Genomic DNA, 18,788 nt, shown 5'->3' on the forward strand with positions numbered 1-18,788 from the left:
ACTGTTGTTTGTGGAGAAATAATATACTACACTTATATACTGACCGTCAGGCGCGTGATTCTGTTCAAATCAACCCTCCAGCTGGGCATGGTGCTACAGTCCTATAGTCCCCACTACAGAGAGGTGGAGGCTGATAGATTGCTTTGCTGAGGGTTCTGAGCTGTCCTGGCCTAAGTCAGTCAGCCGGCCATGCTAAGTCCTTCACCAATGTCGAGCCCCTGGGATGGGGAGGGGAGCACACCAGGTTTTATAAGAAGGGCAAACTGACTCATACAGGAAAAAGAGCAGGCCAAAGCTTTTATGACAATCAACTGAGGGACTGGGCTTGTTGAGTGGTCAGTGAGTTTCCAGGCAATGTGACACAGGGAGAACTAGTCTCCAAAAAACCCTGAAACCAAAAAAAGAATCAGATTAATATTCCCAGAATACCAGACATAACAGTCAAAAGGAGATGTCAGAAGCCAAGCAGTCCAACAAGCCACTAAAGAAGAATCAACACCATAACCCAGCTAGCAAGTGGTCGTTCAACTTTTCCAAGAGAATGTCCCCGAGGGGGAATCAGCTGATGCCTGGGACTCCGACATTTTCCCCCCTGAATAGCTCTAATTGTTAGGATGACATCAAGTTTAAATTTATCTTTTTATTTTAACTCCCACTCATTATTCTTCCCCAGTTAATCGAATCCCTAGTTAGAATAACCATCCTTCAAATACTCGAAGACAATGTTGTTTCCTTTGTCTTCTGTGCTCCAGACTAAAAATGCCTCGGTCTTCAGCTGGTTTTCATGGGGCACCATCCTGGCTGACCTCATTCTGGAATCACTCCAGTTGATTAACGTCCTGGCTAAATTATTGTATCTATAGCTCATGATATCTAAAACTTCATATATGGTCTCATAAGACCAGAAAACAATACAATTACTACCACCTTATTCTGGAACATTGTGCCTCAGATTGCACTAGCTCCATGGGCTGCTATATCATAGTACTGACTCATATTGAGTTCACAATTAACCCCCACCCCCATCTTTTTGAAGATGAACTATCTAGCCCAGGGGTGAGAACCTGCTGCCTCCAGGCCACATGTGGCCCTCTAGATCCTCAAGTGTGGCCTTTTGACTGAATCCAAACTTCACAAAGCATATCTTCTCCATACAAGGATTTATTCTGTAAAACTTGGACTCATTCCAAAGGTGCACCCAAGGACCTAGATGGCCACGTGTGGCCTGGCGTCTGCAGGTTCCCCATCACTGGCCTACCCATACTTCTCGCATCATGTACTTGTGAAATTGCTTTATTTTAGTGAAAGCTAAAATGTAGATTTTAGTTTTGTATTAGGTTTACGAAGTGTCTCCTTGAATACTAGCTATGGGAGAGTGTTTGGATGACTTTACTGTGAGTAAAATTGTTGGTGCTGCCACAAACCAGAACCAGAACCAAAGCCCCCAAATCAAAACGATAGCCCAAACCCAATACCATAAATTTAGAAACTAATATTTATTGAGCTCGCCAGCAAGGGAGCCCCACCTGTACCAGTAAAGACTCCCCAAAGGAACAAAAAGACAAAGCTTATATGGGTTCCAATTTAGGAAGGAGGTAAATTGGGTATGGGGCACCTTAGGATTGGACAAGGCTGTGGCTGGAGGGGCACACAGGGTAGGAATGGGGGAGGTGGCATACTATGATTGGAAAGGGCTGTTTCTGGGGGCTAGTAACAGAAAATGCTCTCCTTCAGGTTAGCTAACTCTTGTAACCCTGCCCTAATAGATGGGACTGTCCTCACTGTTTCAGCAGAAAGGAATTTTCACAGATAGGTTGGGAGCTTCAATACCAACAGTGTTAAGGGCAAGATAGAGGAACTACAAACAAAATGGGGTTTCTTTCATTTTCTTGGGTACCCAAAGTACTAGTCTGATTTGAAAAATCAAATCTCTTATTTTTCAGAAAAGTGAAGTACTCACTTCTAATGCATTTTCTTTTTAAGTGCCTCCTCACTGCAGTACCGTAAGCCATCTCTAGTGGATTGGAAATGCTTGGTTCCGTTTAATTCAACAAACATTTATATATAAAGCCCTATGCTAGACACTGGGGATGTAAGGATGCAAACTGGCACATAGTACTTGACCTTAAAAAATATTCCAGTAGGTTTTCTTAGTTACTAATAAATACATGACTTTCTGGAAGAAAAATCCCTGTTTGAGACAGCCAAATGGCAGTTTGAGAGAGTGAATCTGCTAGGTGTTGAAAGGAATTGTTTTGGTTTTACCACTAATTGTGTGACCTTGACAAATAAGTGAGGAGCCTTAGTTTCCTCATCTTTACCTTCTAACTCTAAAATTCTATAAATGGATGATGCTATAGAAGCCAGCAATCCTGCGTGCTTGTTTTAAGAGAACACCAAGGGGCTACTGAGCTGTAGCCACATTGAATAGAACATAAAATTGCAAGTCTAACCCTGACTGATGAGGGCTTGAGATGAGTCAGAAAATGACTCATCCTCCATGTAGTTACAATGCAATTTTGGGCAGTGTTTCTATTAGAACAGGAGATGAAGCCTGGTAATGACATTTTCACAGCACAGATGCTATTGAAGATGGATCTTGGGTACCATCATCTTAGGATCTCCTGATTTCTCCCCTGTTCCTCATTCAGCTCCATAAACAAAGACTTGACAGCATGAGGGCAAGAACAAAGCATTCAGGAAAAGAGTAGGGGAGCCCAGTTTGCAGAGACCCCCAAAATGGAATACATCAGGAATATACTTCCCCTTTCCTTTCCCTCTTTGGTAGGATCCAAGTGTCCACAGTGCTCGGCACCCTATGAATCACGTCCCAGGACAATGAGACAGAAGTCACATTGACTGTCAAGAGGCATAGAATGAAAAGACTTTGAAAAATCCCATTGGTTCATTCCCAATGGTATCTTAATAATAGATGCAAATTGCCATGGTGATTTCAACTGAGGCTATTGCTGTCAGTCGCTAAAGCAGCCAGGATGCTCACCTCCACATTGGCCCTGTGGCCAAATGCTGAAACGGCTATTTACTCTTTTATTTAAGCAACATTTCTTAAGTGCCTTCAATGTTCAAAGGTAAATGCTAGGTGCTGGAAGAGGTATATAAAATTTAGATATGACATAGTCCCTGCCCTTATAAAGTTGACATCCTAATGGAGGTGTGAGATACAAACAAATAAAACTGTAATGAATAACAAATTCATATTGGTGTTGCCTCACAGGCCCTGTCAATTAATAGGTAGTGATAGCTTTCATGTTGGTAATGATCTCCTCACATGAATTGCCCAGGACTTTACCCACCAAAAGGCACATAGTTTCTTCTATTGAAGTGAGAGCTGTGGCATTTTTATTGCCCAGCTCTAATGATCCTGTCATGTGACTCAACCCAGAAAAATACAAAAGATAAATAAAAATGGAAAATCATAAGCAAATATATTATTGGAAAGTTTATATATATATATATATATATATGTACACACACACACACACATATATATATATATATATATATATATATATATATATATATATATATACACATATACATATATATTGCCAGTTGGAATTTATGTGAGGAGAATGTTGGAAAATTTATATGAGGCTCTCAACTTAGTTAATCATCCCTCCTCAAGCCTCTCATGGTTCTCCCTTCCTACCCACCCCCAAACTGAGAATCTTGCCTCATATTTTACAGAAAATAATTGAGGCCGTTCACCATAAGCTTCTTATTTTCCTCATTTCTTCATCACTTATTACTCAGATACCTTCTGCTACTATCTCTTCTGTCATCCATCTCACATGATGATGTAGCCTTATTCCTCCACCTGCTCAAGTGATCCCAATCCACTCAGTCTCCTCCAAGATATCACCCCTTCTGTCATCCCTACTTTATCATTTTCAATCTCTCCCTTTCTACTGGCTCCTTCCCTCCTGCCTACAAACATGTCTGTGTCTCCTCCATCCTGAAAAAAATTCTACTTTGATCCTTCTATCCCCACCAACTCTCATCCTATATTGCTTCTGGCATTACTAGCAAAACTCCTTGAAAAGGCCACCTACCATAGGTGCTTCTATGTTTCCCTCATTGTTTTCCTAACCTTAAAGTCTGGCTTCTGACGGTAACATTGCACTGAAACTGCTCTCTCCAAAGATACCAATGATCTCTTAATTGCCAAATCTGATGGCCGTTTCTCAATCCTCATTCTCTTTGACCACTGCAAACTTGGACAGTGTTGGTCATCACCCTCTCTTCCTTGATAATCAGTTCTCTCTAGATATTGGACACACCACTCTTTCCTGGTTCTCCTTCCATGTATCTAACTGCTCCTTTTCTAGATCCTCATCCAGATCATGCCCTCTAACTACAGGTGTCCCTGAAAGTTCTGTCCTGGTTCTCTTCTCTTCCGCATCTATACTACTTCACTTGGGGATCTTCTCAGCTCCTATAGATTTAATTGCCATGTGTATGCTCATGATTCTCAAATTTATCTATCCTGCCTTAATGTAACAACAATGTTGCTTGCCGCTTCTGTGGCTATGCAAGGCCCACAACACCAGCACACAGGAGGGCTGCTAGCACAGGTCCTTTCATCTGCTCTTCTAAGGAGAGCAACTTTAAGGGATTTATAATCTCAGTTTAATTAAACATACATATATCATTCACTTAGTTCAGGGGGAAAAGTCAGCACCTTGAACTTCAGAGCATATACAAACAGAAATTACAAGCATACATTATATAAACAGAGCAAATAACACAGAGAGATTGACAGGCCTCTATCTATCTGACCAAAGAATTACATAGTTACCAGAGAGAGAGGCACCAACATCTGAGTTTTCAAAGCCGGGGGGCTCCAGCAGCTACCCAGAGTCTTGTCTGATCAAATCACATGACACTCTTTCAGGAAGTGAGAGCCTCAAAACAAAATGCCAACCTCAGATCTTAGATACACATCTCAGGGTCAGAGGGTATCACAACCATGGGACTCAAACCTATGTGAACTAGGCTTTCTCATGTCTTAAGCAGGTCAAAGACTCTTGATTCAATCAAAGAAATGAAAGACAACAAAAAGTCCACTTTGCTTGCCATTATATTTGAAAGGCAAGACTCACCAAATGTACTTGATTAGCTAAGCATTCCAAAAGAGAAAACAAAAAATCCCATGCTAATCATCATAACACCTATCCTTTCTGCTGACCTCTAATCTTGCATCTCTAGCTGCCTTTCAGACGTCTAAAAGCTGATGTCCAGTAGACATCTTAAACTCAACATGCTCAAAGCGGACCTCATTATATTTCCTCCAGAATTCCCCCCCACCCCCTTCCTAACTTCCTATTACTGTGGACAGCAACACCATCCTTCCAGTCCCTCAGACTGCCAGCCTAGGTATCATCCTTGACTCCTCACTGTCTCTCACCCCATATCCAATCCGTTGCCAAGAGCTGTCGTTGTCACCTTTGCAGTATTTCTCAAATGTGCTCCTTCTTTCTCCTCCTACGTGGCCACCACTCTGGTACCTAGACTATTATCATAGCCTTCTGGTGGGTCTTCCTGCCACACTCTCCACTTCCTGCCTCTCCCCACTCCAATCCATCCTCCAGTCAGCAAAGCGATTTTCCTAAAGCACAGGTATGACCATGCTACTCCCACTACATAATAAACTTCAACGACTCCCTATTTCCTCCAGGATCAAATTCTAAATCCTCTGTTTAATGTTCCCCCTCCTAGTTTTATTTCCAGGGTTCTCATACCTCACTCCACACTCCATACTCTTCAGTCCAATGACACTGGCTCCCTGACTATTCCACTCTATCACTCAGCTCTGGTCATTTTCTCTTAGTGTCCTCCATGTCTAGAACACTCTCCCTCTTGAACTCTGCCTACTTCTTTGGCTTCCCTTAAGTCTCAGCTAAAATAATATCTTTAACAAGAAGCTTTTCTTAGCGCCTCTTAGTTCCAGTGCCTTCCTTCTTTTTATATTTAAGTTTTAAATGTAAGTTAATAATCTCCTATTTGTCCTACATATTGTTTGTTTTTATATGTTTGTTTGTGTACTGTCTCCCCCATTAGATTGTGAGCTCCTTGAGGGCAGGGATTGTCATTTGCCTTCTTTATATCCCCAGTGCTTAGCACAGTTCATGACACATAGTAGACACTTAATAAATTTTTATCGATTGATTGATTGGAAGACTTAGTAGAGATGAGCTTTGAAGAGCTCTCTCAGTGGAGAGTGAATTTGAGAAAGGAAAGACATTGCATATGTAAGGAGCAGATGTAGAGAGAAGAGGGGGGGAGTGACTGGCCCTTTGCTATCACTTAGGAATTTCAATATTAGATACTGTTCGGTAACTTTTTCTAATCAACTACAAAAGAAAGACAAGGCATTAAAGTGGTAAGCCCTCTATTCCTGATGCGTTGCTTCTCTACCCCTGCACCATTGCCTCCAGAGTGAAAAATGCCTCCTGTGAAAAATGTTCCCAGTCCCTAGATTAGGTAACATTCTCAACTCTGCAACTCCTGCCCTGGACCCAGGTTGGCCCTAAATCACCCAGCCCACCCTAGCTAGCCAAGCCATGAGACCAACTGATCATTTCTATCACATGGAGTTAACACCCAACCATCTTGCCATCTGCCCTGTTGCATACCCTTCCCTTCCTTCCACCTCTTGCTCTGGCCTTAGTAATCAAAACAATTTTATCAATTATTTCTGGGAGCTACACATTATTGGACCAGACTATGGATCAACATCTCATTCCTGTAACTATACAGACTCTCCCTTCCATGACTGATACTCCCAATTATTTTTTGTCTCCATTAGAATATAAGCTTCTTGAGGGCAGGAGCTGTCTTTCTTTTATATTTGTATCCCCGGTGCTTAGTGCATTGCCTGGAAAATAATAAATGGTTAATAAATTCTTTTTCATTTATTATTCTGTCATTCATGTATTAATCTATTCATCTTTTTTTTGAAGGGGGTAAGGCAAGGCAATTGGTGTTAAGTGACTTGCCCAAGGTCACATAACTAGTAAGTGTGTCAAGTGCCTGAGGCCAGATTTGAACTCAGATCTTCTTGACTAATCTATTTATCTTTTGAGATTTTTGTATGTTTCAGGGATCTTTAAAAAGGGCTCATACTTTGATTGTATGACTTAGAGCCATAATATGGAAAGAGAAAGTTCTTTTTTTTTTATTTTAAAATTCTTCGTTGATCCATACTTAATTAGCCACTTTCCTTTGGTTGAGGTCCACCTGGCACTTGGTGTAGTAGAATACATACATACATACAAGTACATGTAGATGTATATGTGTGTATACATATATATGTATATATACACATATGTAGTATATATACACATACATACGTATATATACATATATGTATACACATACATATATGTATATATACATATGCATGTATATGTGTAGTGTATATACATATATGTATACACATACATATATGTATATATACATATACATGTATATATGTAGTATATATACATATACATATATACGTATATATACGTATATGTGTGTGTGTATACACACATATACATATATACACACACATACATACTTACCTACACATATATGCCTAACAGGGTTGCTTTTGGTCTGAAAGGATTCTATTGTAAATGTCTCCTGATGGCATAAGCATGAAATGCAGAAAATGAGTGTTTAGTCATTGTCCTTGCCTCTCTGGGTAAAGACTGGCCTTCTTTTTCTTTCCTGTAGCCAATCTAGACGTAGTGATTTCCAGTGGTTTGCACCTTTTGCACATCTTTGCCTATCGGGCTCAAGAGGTCCCACACGTGTAATGTGGAAGAGAATCTGTGTCTGCTGTATTCCTAGTACTCAGTAAATATTAAACAGCAATAATAATGAGCACAATATAATCATAATTTAATTCAATTATTTTAATTAAATCTAATTAAATTAATTGAATTAAATTATTTTAATTTAACTCTATTTTAATCAAACTCACAATTAAGGGCCCTTCACACAAAATGTAATAGGTCCTAAACCATATATTTGTATCACAGGATTGGGAACATACGAAGAAGCTTTTCTTTGTTCTGGCTGCCTTCTATTTCCTCTTCCTGCTCATACACACCTTCCTCCTTGGCATTTATAGTGCTACCACTTCTTTTCCATCTACCCCAACCTTCCAAGAGGCATTTCGTCCTTTGACCAGTTTTCCATAGCAAGGCTGATTGTTGCCCCATCTCTACAATATAAATGCTTACTCCTTCCCTCTTTCCTTTGTTCCTCAAATAACGGTGACCAAATTCACCTTTTGCATCATTCCCTACAACATCAAAAAAGTTAAGAGGGAGTTGATTCTCTCACCTCTGGAATGTCCTCTAGGGTGCCAAAAGGAAGGGGATTGGTATCTTGGGACATCACTTTTTGAAGGTTGCACTCTCTGTTCTATGTGATGATATTGTCCGGTTGATAAACTGCTTGACTTATTACTGTTCTTAATTCCCATATTCTCTTCAGCTTGAAAACATTTCTATTTTTATTAGCAGCTGAGTTGCCAATGTAATTGATTCTACATGAGGCAATAGAAACAATTGATATCTGAATACATACTTTCAGAAATAAAGTGATGTTCACATTCATCTAAGCTGTTAGTTTGGATAGATTACAATTTGGCATAACTGTTGCTATCAGGAGAGAATATTTGCAGTATTTATGAGGCTCCTCAGTGCTTCTCAGGAAGCTCAGTGAGAAAAATAAAGGCCTAAACGTTTTGGATTAAAAGCATACATGCTATGTTCTTTTTATGGAACAAATGACTTTGAATGAGGTAAAAAAAGAATCTTCGCTTCATTTCTATCAGGAGAACCTTGTTTTCAGCCCTAACCTGTTCTCCTAAGTAACATATAATCACAGAACTTAAGGTTCTTATGACACAAATAATCAGAGGATCTATCAATAGACACTACTGCCAATTATATAATCAATGATACACAGATATGATAAAAAACCAATTTATTAAGCTCAAAGCATGACTCACTGTATACAAAAACACACCAGTGACCCTTGAACAGCAGTTTCAGCAACCTTATAGAGGTTTTAGTTACATAAGCAGAATGAGAACAGTGAAATTTCAGTGAGCAAAGAAGGGAAAATAATGATTTGCAGACCAAAAACAGATGGCAGCAGTATCAGGTAAAACAGGAAACTAATCAGTAAAAGCTAGAGCAGACTTCAGCCAGTTATGTGACCTGTTCATCTTAAGTAAATGGTGGTAAGAAAGTTGAGCCAGAAATTCTCTTATCATACCCTACCGAACAAGACAACCCAGAGTGGTTTGTTTTTATTCTTTTATTTTCAGTAACAAAAGACACAGAACAGATCCTAATTTCATGCATTTCCAAAAAGTACATTTTGCCCATCCTGCCATGGAGTTATGGGGCGAGAGGAAAAGAAAAGAAAATTTTAAGAATCATCTAAAATATAAATAGCCTCTTTGAACAATAGTGGTGAAATTTTAGGGTTTCAGTTGCCTAGGGGAGGGACAGGGCCTCTTTATTCCTGGGTACAGAAGAGTTAAGCCTAGAGAATCTTGGCACTCATGAAGTCCTTACCAACACCACCAACCCCAAGCCCCTATTTAGCTGGCCAGGTTGCCTTAACATCCCTACAACATGGGATTTTTTGCTCAAGGAATCATCATTTCAAGAATGAATCATAACTGACTAAGTAGAGGCCAAGTCTCAAAGTGCTTACTTCCCTTGGACTCCCTGGAACCCAGGCCAGGATCTGGGGTGGGGTTAGGTGAGGTACCAGTGTCTGTAATCCTGGGTTTCTTGAATGATCAGTAAAGTAGCAGAATACCTTGATGCCAGCTGGTACTGGGAGACTGCAAGATGGATATGAATAGTGCAGGTGCACAAGGTGTGGGATGTATTTGGCTGGTGTTAGGTTGGGACAGCAGTCTATGGGGCTTAACTACCACCCACCCTGAAATAATCTTCATTGGGCAACTTCCTTATGTCCTCCAGCCTTGGGATGGGAAAGCAAAGAACACAGATACATTCAGTCCATGTGCTTTCTCCCAGCTCCCTAGAACCTGCATCATGGAGTCTCTTAGAAACAGGCAGCAGGATAATAGGAAACTGGATGGTATCAACATCATACCTTATATCCAAGACAGCACTTGGAAACAGGAATTCCTGCAGTCAGGAGAACTTCCTTATTTTCCATTAGCTGTCCCTGTAGCTTTGGTGGGAGGAATATTGATCCCTCTTCCCTTTTACCCCATGGTTGACACCATGCCCCTATGTTCAGACATGAAAGTCCGAGCCCTCAAGCAGTCTTTGCCTTCTCCTAGTTCTTCCAAACAAGAATTCTGTTTGGGTTTTGCAGATACATCCACAAGGGAAACTGGAAAGCCCTGAAGGAAGCAGCATATTCTGGGATGTGACTTTCTATGTGTATATGTTAATTTGTCACATTACTCATCTTAGACCTGGGATTCTTGGATCTGAGAGGTTCTGTAGTTAGTTACTCACTGCATGAGAATTCTGATATTGGGAAAGAGTCCTCTCCAACCCAAATAGGATGTGGTACCAAACTCAAGTCAAAATGCATCCCAATGTACAAAAATACCTATAGCAGCTCATTTCTGGGGGCAAAGAATTAGAAACTGAGGGCATGCCCATCAATTGGGGAATGGCTAAACAAGTTGTGGTATGTGATTATGATGGAATACCATTGTACCATAAGAAACGATGAGCAGGATGTTCTCAGAAAAGCCTGGAAAGACTTGCATGGGCTGAAACAAAGTGAAATTTACTGTGTACAAAGTAAGAACAATATGGTAAGATGATCGTTGTGAATAACTCAGCTATTCTCAGCAATACAGTGATCCAAGATAGCTAGGAGGGACTTATGATGAAGGATGCTATCCATCCCCAGAGAAAGAACTGATGGTACCTAAATACAAATTGAAGCATACTTTTAAAAGTTTTCTTTATTTTTCTTGAGTTTGTTTTTTTTGTCTAGGTTTTCTTTCACAACATGACTTATTATGGATATGTTTTGCTTGACTACACTCATGTAGCCTATATCGAACTGCTTGCCTTCTGAATGAGGGCTAGTGAGAAGAGAGGAACAGAGAGGATTTGGAACTCCAAGTTTTAAAAATGAATGTAAAAATTGTTTTTACATGTAATTGGGAGAAAATAAAAATAAAATACTAAAGAAAAGAAAAAAATGGATCCTAGCAGGCCACATCTTGACTTAGAAAACCACAAGTTCACATTATCTAGGTTACATTGTATTTTTACTTATTTTATTAAACATTTCCCAATTACATTTTAATCTGGTTCTGACTACTGGCATTTTTGCAAGTTTGATACTTCTTGCGTAGAACAGCATTGGTCTGGGACTTTGAAACTTAGCCATGTGATTCAGGCAAGTTCTCTGGGCCTTAGTTTCCATATTTTTTTTAATTGGAGGAAGTAATATTTGCAGTAACTCACATGTTGAGTTACACTATATACACTACAGAGTGATACATAAAAGTAGGCTATTTATTAGGAGAATTGTAACAATTGAGCTTTTCTTGTCTTTTCAGATTCACAATTTGCGGTTTTTATATTCTATTTCACTTCAATTCAACAAGCATCTGTTAAGTACCTATTGGATGCCATGCACTGTGCTAGGCACTTGGGCAATTCAAAGGCAAAAATGAAAATAGTCGCTACCTTTAAGGAGCTTAGATAGTGGTGGTGGTGGGGTGTATATAGACAAAGATATAAGAAATACCAAAAGAAAAAGAAAATATAAAATAATTTCAGGTAGAATACAGATAATTGGTAGGGGAATCAGAGCAGCCCCCACCTCCGCCCCTGTAGATGAGAAGTGAGAATGAATCTAGGGATTCCAAAAAGCATAGATGAGTAAGGACAACATTCCAGGTGTGGGAGACCATCTCTACAAAGGCACAGAGGTGGGAGATATAAGGAGAAAATATGATAAAATTAGTAGAAATTAGAGAAATAGGTTGAAGCATGATTGGAGCAAATCAAGCACTTTTATTGTTAAATATGGGGGTTTGTATTTTGTCTTAGGGAGCTTGTATTTTCTGTATTTTATTGTTTTGTATTTGTCTTTTATCTTAAGGAGCTGCTGAAGCTTCTTGAACAGTAAAGTGACCCAGTATTTGGGAAATATTGATTTGGCAGCTATGTCAAGAATTGATTAGAGAAGGGAGAGATTGGAAGCAAGAAGACCAGTTAGGAAGCTATTGTGATCATCCAGGAGAGAGACGATTAGGGTGTGATCTAGGGCACCCTGGGTGGGGGGTAGAAAGAATAGGAAAGATGGGGAAGGTGCTATAGAGGCAGAAAGTCTTAGCAAGTGATTGGGTGGGGGGAGTGAGTGAAAATAAAGATAAATAAAGAATCTAGGACTGCTCCAAGGTTGTACACCTGAGTAACTGGAAGGATGGTAGTACTTTTGATGGAAATGGGGTAATTAGGAAGAAGTATAGATTTAGGGGAAAACATAATGAGTTACATTTTGGATATGTCAAGTTTGAGATGCCTATTCGTCATCCAGGTGGTAATGTCCACCAGGTACCTGGTGTTGCAAGAAGGGAGCTCATGAAAATGATGAGGCCTAGAACATGTATTTTAGGTACAAAGGGAGACACAGAAGCTTTAGAGTTCATTTTATATTTTGTTGGCTTGAATTGAACCCCTGCTTTCCTTCTTGCTTAGAATAACTTTATGTTTGGTTGATGTAAATTAATCAATAACCATTTATTATCTATCATATGCTAGAGGACACCAAAAAAAGAAAAAGAAAAAAGAAAAGAAACAATTCCTACTCACAAGGAGATCATATTCTATTGGATAATTGCCAAAATCCAAATTCCAGTTCCAGATAGTAGTTTTTTGGCATCTATGTATACCTCATATTAGGTTTTGGCCATCCTAGATGGTGTTTGTTAGTTGGCTACATATTTGAGAGTTTAAAGTCCAGCTAGTAAGGTGGAAATACATTTTTGCATGACCTCACATGTATAATTAAAATCAATTTGTTTGCCTTCTGAAGGAGGGGAATGGAGGAGAAAGAAAAGGAAAGAATTTGGAACTCAAAATTTTAATAAATGATGTACATATAATTATAAAATATGTAATGAAGTAAATAAATATAATTAAAAAAAAGATCTGGCCAAATGATTTCATCCCATTCTATTGCTTCTCCAAAAGACTTTTTCCCCCTCCTTTATAGGCACCTAAGGATCGTAACAGGTGAATGGTTTTTTGAAGAACGGGCAAAGCGCTTCAAACAAGCCAACATTCTAGGAACAGATGTTGTCAGACAGTCCATTCTAAGAAGGAGTCCAGGTAATTAAACATTTTGAATATTAATTTCAAGAAACTAATTATAAAAGTAGTGGGCTTCTTAAATTTTCTGTTCTACAGTTAGTGAGCACAGATTTGAATTTCTTTAATCACTTAGGTGATCTTAAAGCCTGAAAGTATGAAGTGTGTCAAATGTTTTCCTTCTTAAATTTTCATTTCATAGCAAGGAAGAAAGTATCAATATAATAAGTCTGGTGTGTTTCAATGTATGATATACTAAGATTTCAAAACAGGACATTTGTCATCTTCATGGTTTAATTTCTGAAACGCTTTTTGTTCTCTATATTCTCTGATATTTGACTTGAAGGGCTCCCTTCTTTGAGAAATGTCAAAATACAAAACCTGGAACTTAGGAAAGCCAGAATAGTAGAGGACTATTACCAGGAAAGGATTCGTTGGTTATGGAAATATTTACTACCAAGTTCCTTTAGAAAGAATTCTTCCTTTACTTTTACATAACATTTAAAATGTAATTTGGCTGATCAAAAAAAAAGTATTTAAACTTTTTTTCCAAAAAGTATATTCCCTATATAAAAAAGAATACTTGTAGTAGCACATAGGTCACACCCCTTAAATTTATCCACATGATATTCATTCCTTTTTTCTTCATTTTCTCACGTGAGAATTGATTATCCTTGTAGGGATAATCTGCTCAGTGGTCTGAACGAATTCCAATGAGCTTTCCTGGAATAGGTCTCCTAATGAAGTGGGGGTAATTTAGCATGGTGCCAAAAAGAGACTAGAGATAGGTTAAGATTAATTTTGGCAGCCAGTCATTATAACTTCTCTTAACAAAGCCTTCCCCACAACCCATCAGGAAAATGCCAAGGATCCCTTTCAGGAAGGCTGGTTTATGGATCCAAAATCTGCATCCAAAGGATCCTAGAACCCCTGGGGGAGAGATAGAGGGCAGGAAAAGATCAAACTGATATACTTCTTCTTCCCTTTAATAACTGCCCTACCCAATGGAAAGCAACCTATAGTCAAGAGGATGACCAGCACTCTACAAAGTAGTGGCAAATGGTGTATCTCCTTGTTCATTTTCTCTTCTTTTTAAAATTTTTCTTTTTTTAAAAAAAATTACTTTAACGAATAACAAGTAAAATTAACATTTCCATGTACATAGCAGAATAGAAAATTGTCCATGAAATTGTTAATCTCTATTATATACAGCTTGATGTTAAAAAAACATATAAAATCAGTATATAACTTTCAAAAGTATCTCACTTCTCTAAGGTTCCCCTTTTTCCTCTTCTGTGCAATAAAAATATGCCTCAATGACCTTTTCTTTCTTTTGATTTTCTCTCTTTTTTGGCAGTCTTATCTCTCTCTAGTTTTCCTTTTTCTCTCACCTCTTCCCCACTCCCAGTTGAAAAAAGAAAGAAAAACAAAAAATCTTGTACCAAATAAACATAGACCTGCAAAACAAAATACCACACTAAGCGAGTCCCAAAATGTGCATATCTTTCTGCCTTTTTCAGTGTATTGGGTAGCACGGCTCACACTCAGTCCTCTGGAATCATGAGTAGTCGTTGAATTGGTCAGAATTTTTTAGTCTTCAAAGCTATTTTTCTTTACAGTGTTGTTGCTATTGTAGAAATTGTTATTCCTAGTCTATTCACTTCACTTTGCATTATTTCATCTTCCCAGAGTTTTCTGAAACCATCCCTTTTGTCATTTCTTATGTTGGGGTAACATTCCATTTTATCTAGTTCATTTTCCAGGTAGGTAAAATCAACATGCACCCCAGACTTCCCCTATTTATTCTAAGGTCTGGACAGAGAGGACACAGTTTGTTTTTTGTTGTTTTGGTTTTTTGTTTTCTTTTACCAATACAGTAGTGTCCATGTTTGGATCTCCTCAATCCCACTATTCCTTTACTTATGGGCTGGTCCTGATTTTAGCTGTCAAGTAGGATGAGAAGCATTCAACTGATTCATTGCTGTAATTAGTAATCACTGTTACATGAACTGATGCAAAGTGAAGTTAGCAGAACCAGGAGAACACTGTACACAGTAACAGTAATACTGTGTGACAATGAATTGTGAATGACTTAGCTTTTCTCAGCAATACAACGATCCAAGACAATTCTAAAGGACTCATGATGAAAAATGCTACCCGCCTCCAGAGGAAGAACTGATGGAGTCACCATTTTTCACTTTTTAAATTTTCTTCCGTGTCTTTTTTTGATCTGTGTTTTCTTTCACAGCATGATTAATATGGAAATGTTTTGTATGATGGCACACATATAACCTATATCAAATTGCTTGCCATCTCAAGGAGGGGATAGAGAAGGAGGGAGAGAATTTGGTGCTTCAAATTTTAAAAATCAAATGTAAAAAATTATTTTTACACGAAATTGGGGGCAATGTTATTTAAAAAAAAGTAATCACTTGTCTGCTTGGAAAAACAGAAGATTTCTCACAGAGTAAAAAAAACAATAGCAATTAAAATGTACTTCTTTGGCATAACCTGACCTATGAGGAGACTAGGGATCTACCTCATTCTTTACCATCTTGTATTTTCTATGTTGGCCTCAAAATAAATGGAAAGCTGAAGGACGACAAAACCAAGAGCAAACCCTCCAGGATTCTCAGAAGTCAGATGCTACAGGGCAGAAGCCGGTGCTGGATGGACCCAAGAAGAAGGGGTAAGAAGCAAGGCATGACCTTGTCTAAGCAATTTTCACCTTTTAGTCTAGCTGACCATAAAGTGTTGTCATTGCAGTCTCTCTAAGATTGGTCTCAACTAAATGTCCCATGGCAGACTAAAGATGCCAGGCACTGAGCAGTATTCTGCATTTAGCCTGCAGAATGAAAATGAATGAATGAAAAAAAATGAAGCTATGCTTAATTTTGTTACTAGGTAAGTAATACCTTAGACCAACACTGAAATTTCAGGAGGTGACATCTTAACCTTGATCAGTCATTTGAATCATTGAATGGTTTTATTCATCCTGAAGGAAAGTTTTAATTGGAGAGAAGAGGGAGAAAGCATGAAGATAATGGCAATCTATGATATTTTATTGAGGTTATATGGCATTTTAAAATCAGAAGGGACCTTCAATGCTCTTTTCTTTACAAAATATACAAAGTTTAAAATAGATGAGCTGTGTTTTCCCAGCACCATCTCAATGTGAAAAAAATTTGTGTTTTTTAAAACTCTAACTTTAAATATTACCCAGTATTTATGGAATAGCTTAATATCACTTCTTCCATCCAATCACTTCTTCAGTGATTCCCATTGACAGAAATTCTCTCTCTTCCTCCTCAAAACTTTTATAACACTATGCTTGTATCACTCTTACTGTAATTTAACAGTGCATGCTGTATTATAATTGTATACACAATCTCCTCTATTATCTGCACCTAGATTCAGCCCAGTCAGCATTTCTGTCATCCCTAGGCAACCGAGTTAAGGCCCAGAAGTGAAGCCCCTGTATCATTAGTGTTACCAGAATTGATCTGCAGTACCAGGGCATTCTGCTAAATCCCTCTTTTCAGTTAATTCCCAATAATTGGGGATAATTCCCTAGAATTTTTGGTACTGAGCCAATGTAATACTATGAGTAAGACTGAAAAATCAGTTAAAATTTTCACATGAATTTCTTTTAGAGACATAGACTATTTATAAAAATAATAATGATAATAATACAGAAATAAATTGTACATGGATGGTTTCAAAGGAAATTATTTTATATAAATAGGCACGTTCTATCCCAAATAACATCTATAAATGGTAGCTCAGTCCCTTGACATTCATTCTAAAGATTCACACGGACATACACACACATGCACACAGACATACACACACATACACAGAAGGGTTATGTCACATTTGGGCTCACTAGTCCCAGAGCAATAAAGAAAGAAAAGAGAGCCTGGAGATTCTAGCCATTCAGAAGTACTGCAGAAAGAAAACTCATTGTTTACAATCTAAAATAGGACTCAGAAAAAGGCATAGTTTTATACATTGTTGCAAGACAAGACAGGGAGAAGCATCAGACAGCACAGAGAGAAGGATGTCTCTGTGGGGTAAGGGACCTTCTGTAAATATGGGCTATTTCTTATGAGTACTTAGAGTAAACAAAAACACAAAGTACTACTGGAACCTGTAACTGTGCTTTGGGGGTGGTAGATGTTTGATGTCTTTCATGGGAAGGAATAGAGATTTTCTAATCTGTTAGTCTGTGATTGGTTTGGGGGAGTCTGATTGTCCTTGAACAAGAACTGGAGTAAACAAAGGCAAAACATTCTCAATGGAGTTATTTATAATCATGATAATATAATAACAATATATAGCATTTATATACTTCTTACTATGTGCCAGGTATCATGATAAGCATTTAAAAATTATTGTGTCATTGATCCTTATAACCACCCTGGGAGGTAGCTGCTGTTATTTTATCCTCATTTTACAGATGAGGAAACTGAGGCAAACAGTGACTTGTCCAGGGTCAAAGAGCTACCAAGTATCTGAAGCTGGATTTGAACTGGTCTTCCTGACTCAAGGTTCAGAGCTCTATTACCTGTACTATCTAGCTATGATCCAATATCAATTTTTAAAAAAAAATATAGTGCCCCCCTTTCTTTTACAGTTTAAATATTTAACACAGTTCATCTTACATAATACACTGGATGTTAAATGTCACATAAATGCATTATCCAGTGTCCATTATCCAAAGTCACTTTTCTACCAACTGAGGCAGAAAGAAGCACCCTTTGGAAGCTACTCTAGTTATAAGTCAGCTACTCTATGGGCCATTTCCCTAGTTTCTCTTTATGGTCAGAGGGTTCATACTCCAAGCCCACTTTTGGTAAAGGTATAACAACCAAGGGCCAGATTCCATTCAGAAAGAAGCTGCCAAAGAAATAAAGGAAACCATCATTCTGGTTCGATTACATTGCCTGGAAACCTGCCCCTCCTTGTTCTCAGATTGTTTATTTAATTCAGTTCTATAAGCACTTATTGAACAATTCAAGACATTGGGGAACTGGAGGTATCTGCACAGATAAAACATTTGCCCTAATCTCAAAGAGCTTACATAGAAAACTGGTTTATTAATACTACACACTTTTGATCTCGCTTCAAACAGATAGGAGATAGGATTGCATTATTGATAATTATGGTGCTGCCAGTGATATTATAAATATGAGTTAATATTATTGTATTATTGTAGCTCTTTGTAGACCTCAAAACTTGAACTGTAATTAGAGTATGACATGGGTTTGATGGGGAAGGGAAATAACTGGGAATTTTCCCCAGGATACCAGAATTTAGAGGGTGCAGAATTTTAAGAGAAACATTCCTTCAGCATCTAGAAAAGAACTGATTCTTAAGCACCCATCAAGCACAATTAATTAAAATACAAAGCTGTAACAATTAATTTTT

At 38.3% G+C, this 18,788-nt stretch overlaps 1 protein-coding gene across 2 annotated transcripts in view; it reads left to right on the top strand.

Annotated features, from left to right (window-relative positions):
- SYTL5 (synaptotagmin like 5) overlaps nt 1-18,788 on the top strand; it is a 175,727-nt gene that overhangs the window by 72,133 nt on the left and 84,806 nt on the right. For both annotated transcript variants that reach the window (XM_036745248.1, XM_036745249.1), the window contains exons 3-4: nt 13,264-13,379; nt 15,951-16,047. In XM_036745248.1, the coding sequence (XP_036601143.1) occupies nt 13,264-13,379; nt 15,951-16,047 (213 nt within the window). The remainder of the gene's footprint in view (nt 1-13,263; nt 13,380-15,950; nt 16,048-18,788) is intronic.

This window comes from Trichosurus vulpecula, chromosome 2, assembly GCF_011100635.1.
Source record: "Trichosurus vulpecula isolate mTriVul1 chromosome 2, mTriVul1.pri, whole genome shotgun sequence".
In the NCBI taxonomy this organism is placed as follows: domain Eukaryota; kingdom Metazoa; phylum Chordata; class Mammalia; order Diprotodontia; family Phalangeridae; genus Trichosurus; species Trichosurus vulpecula.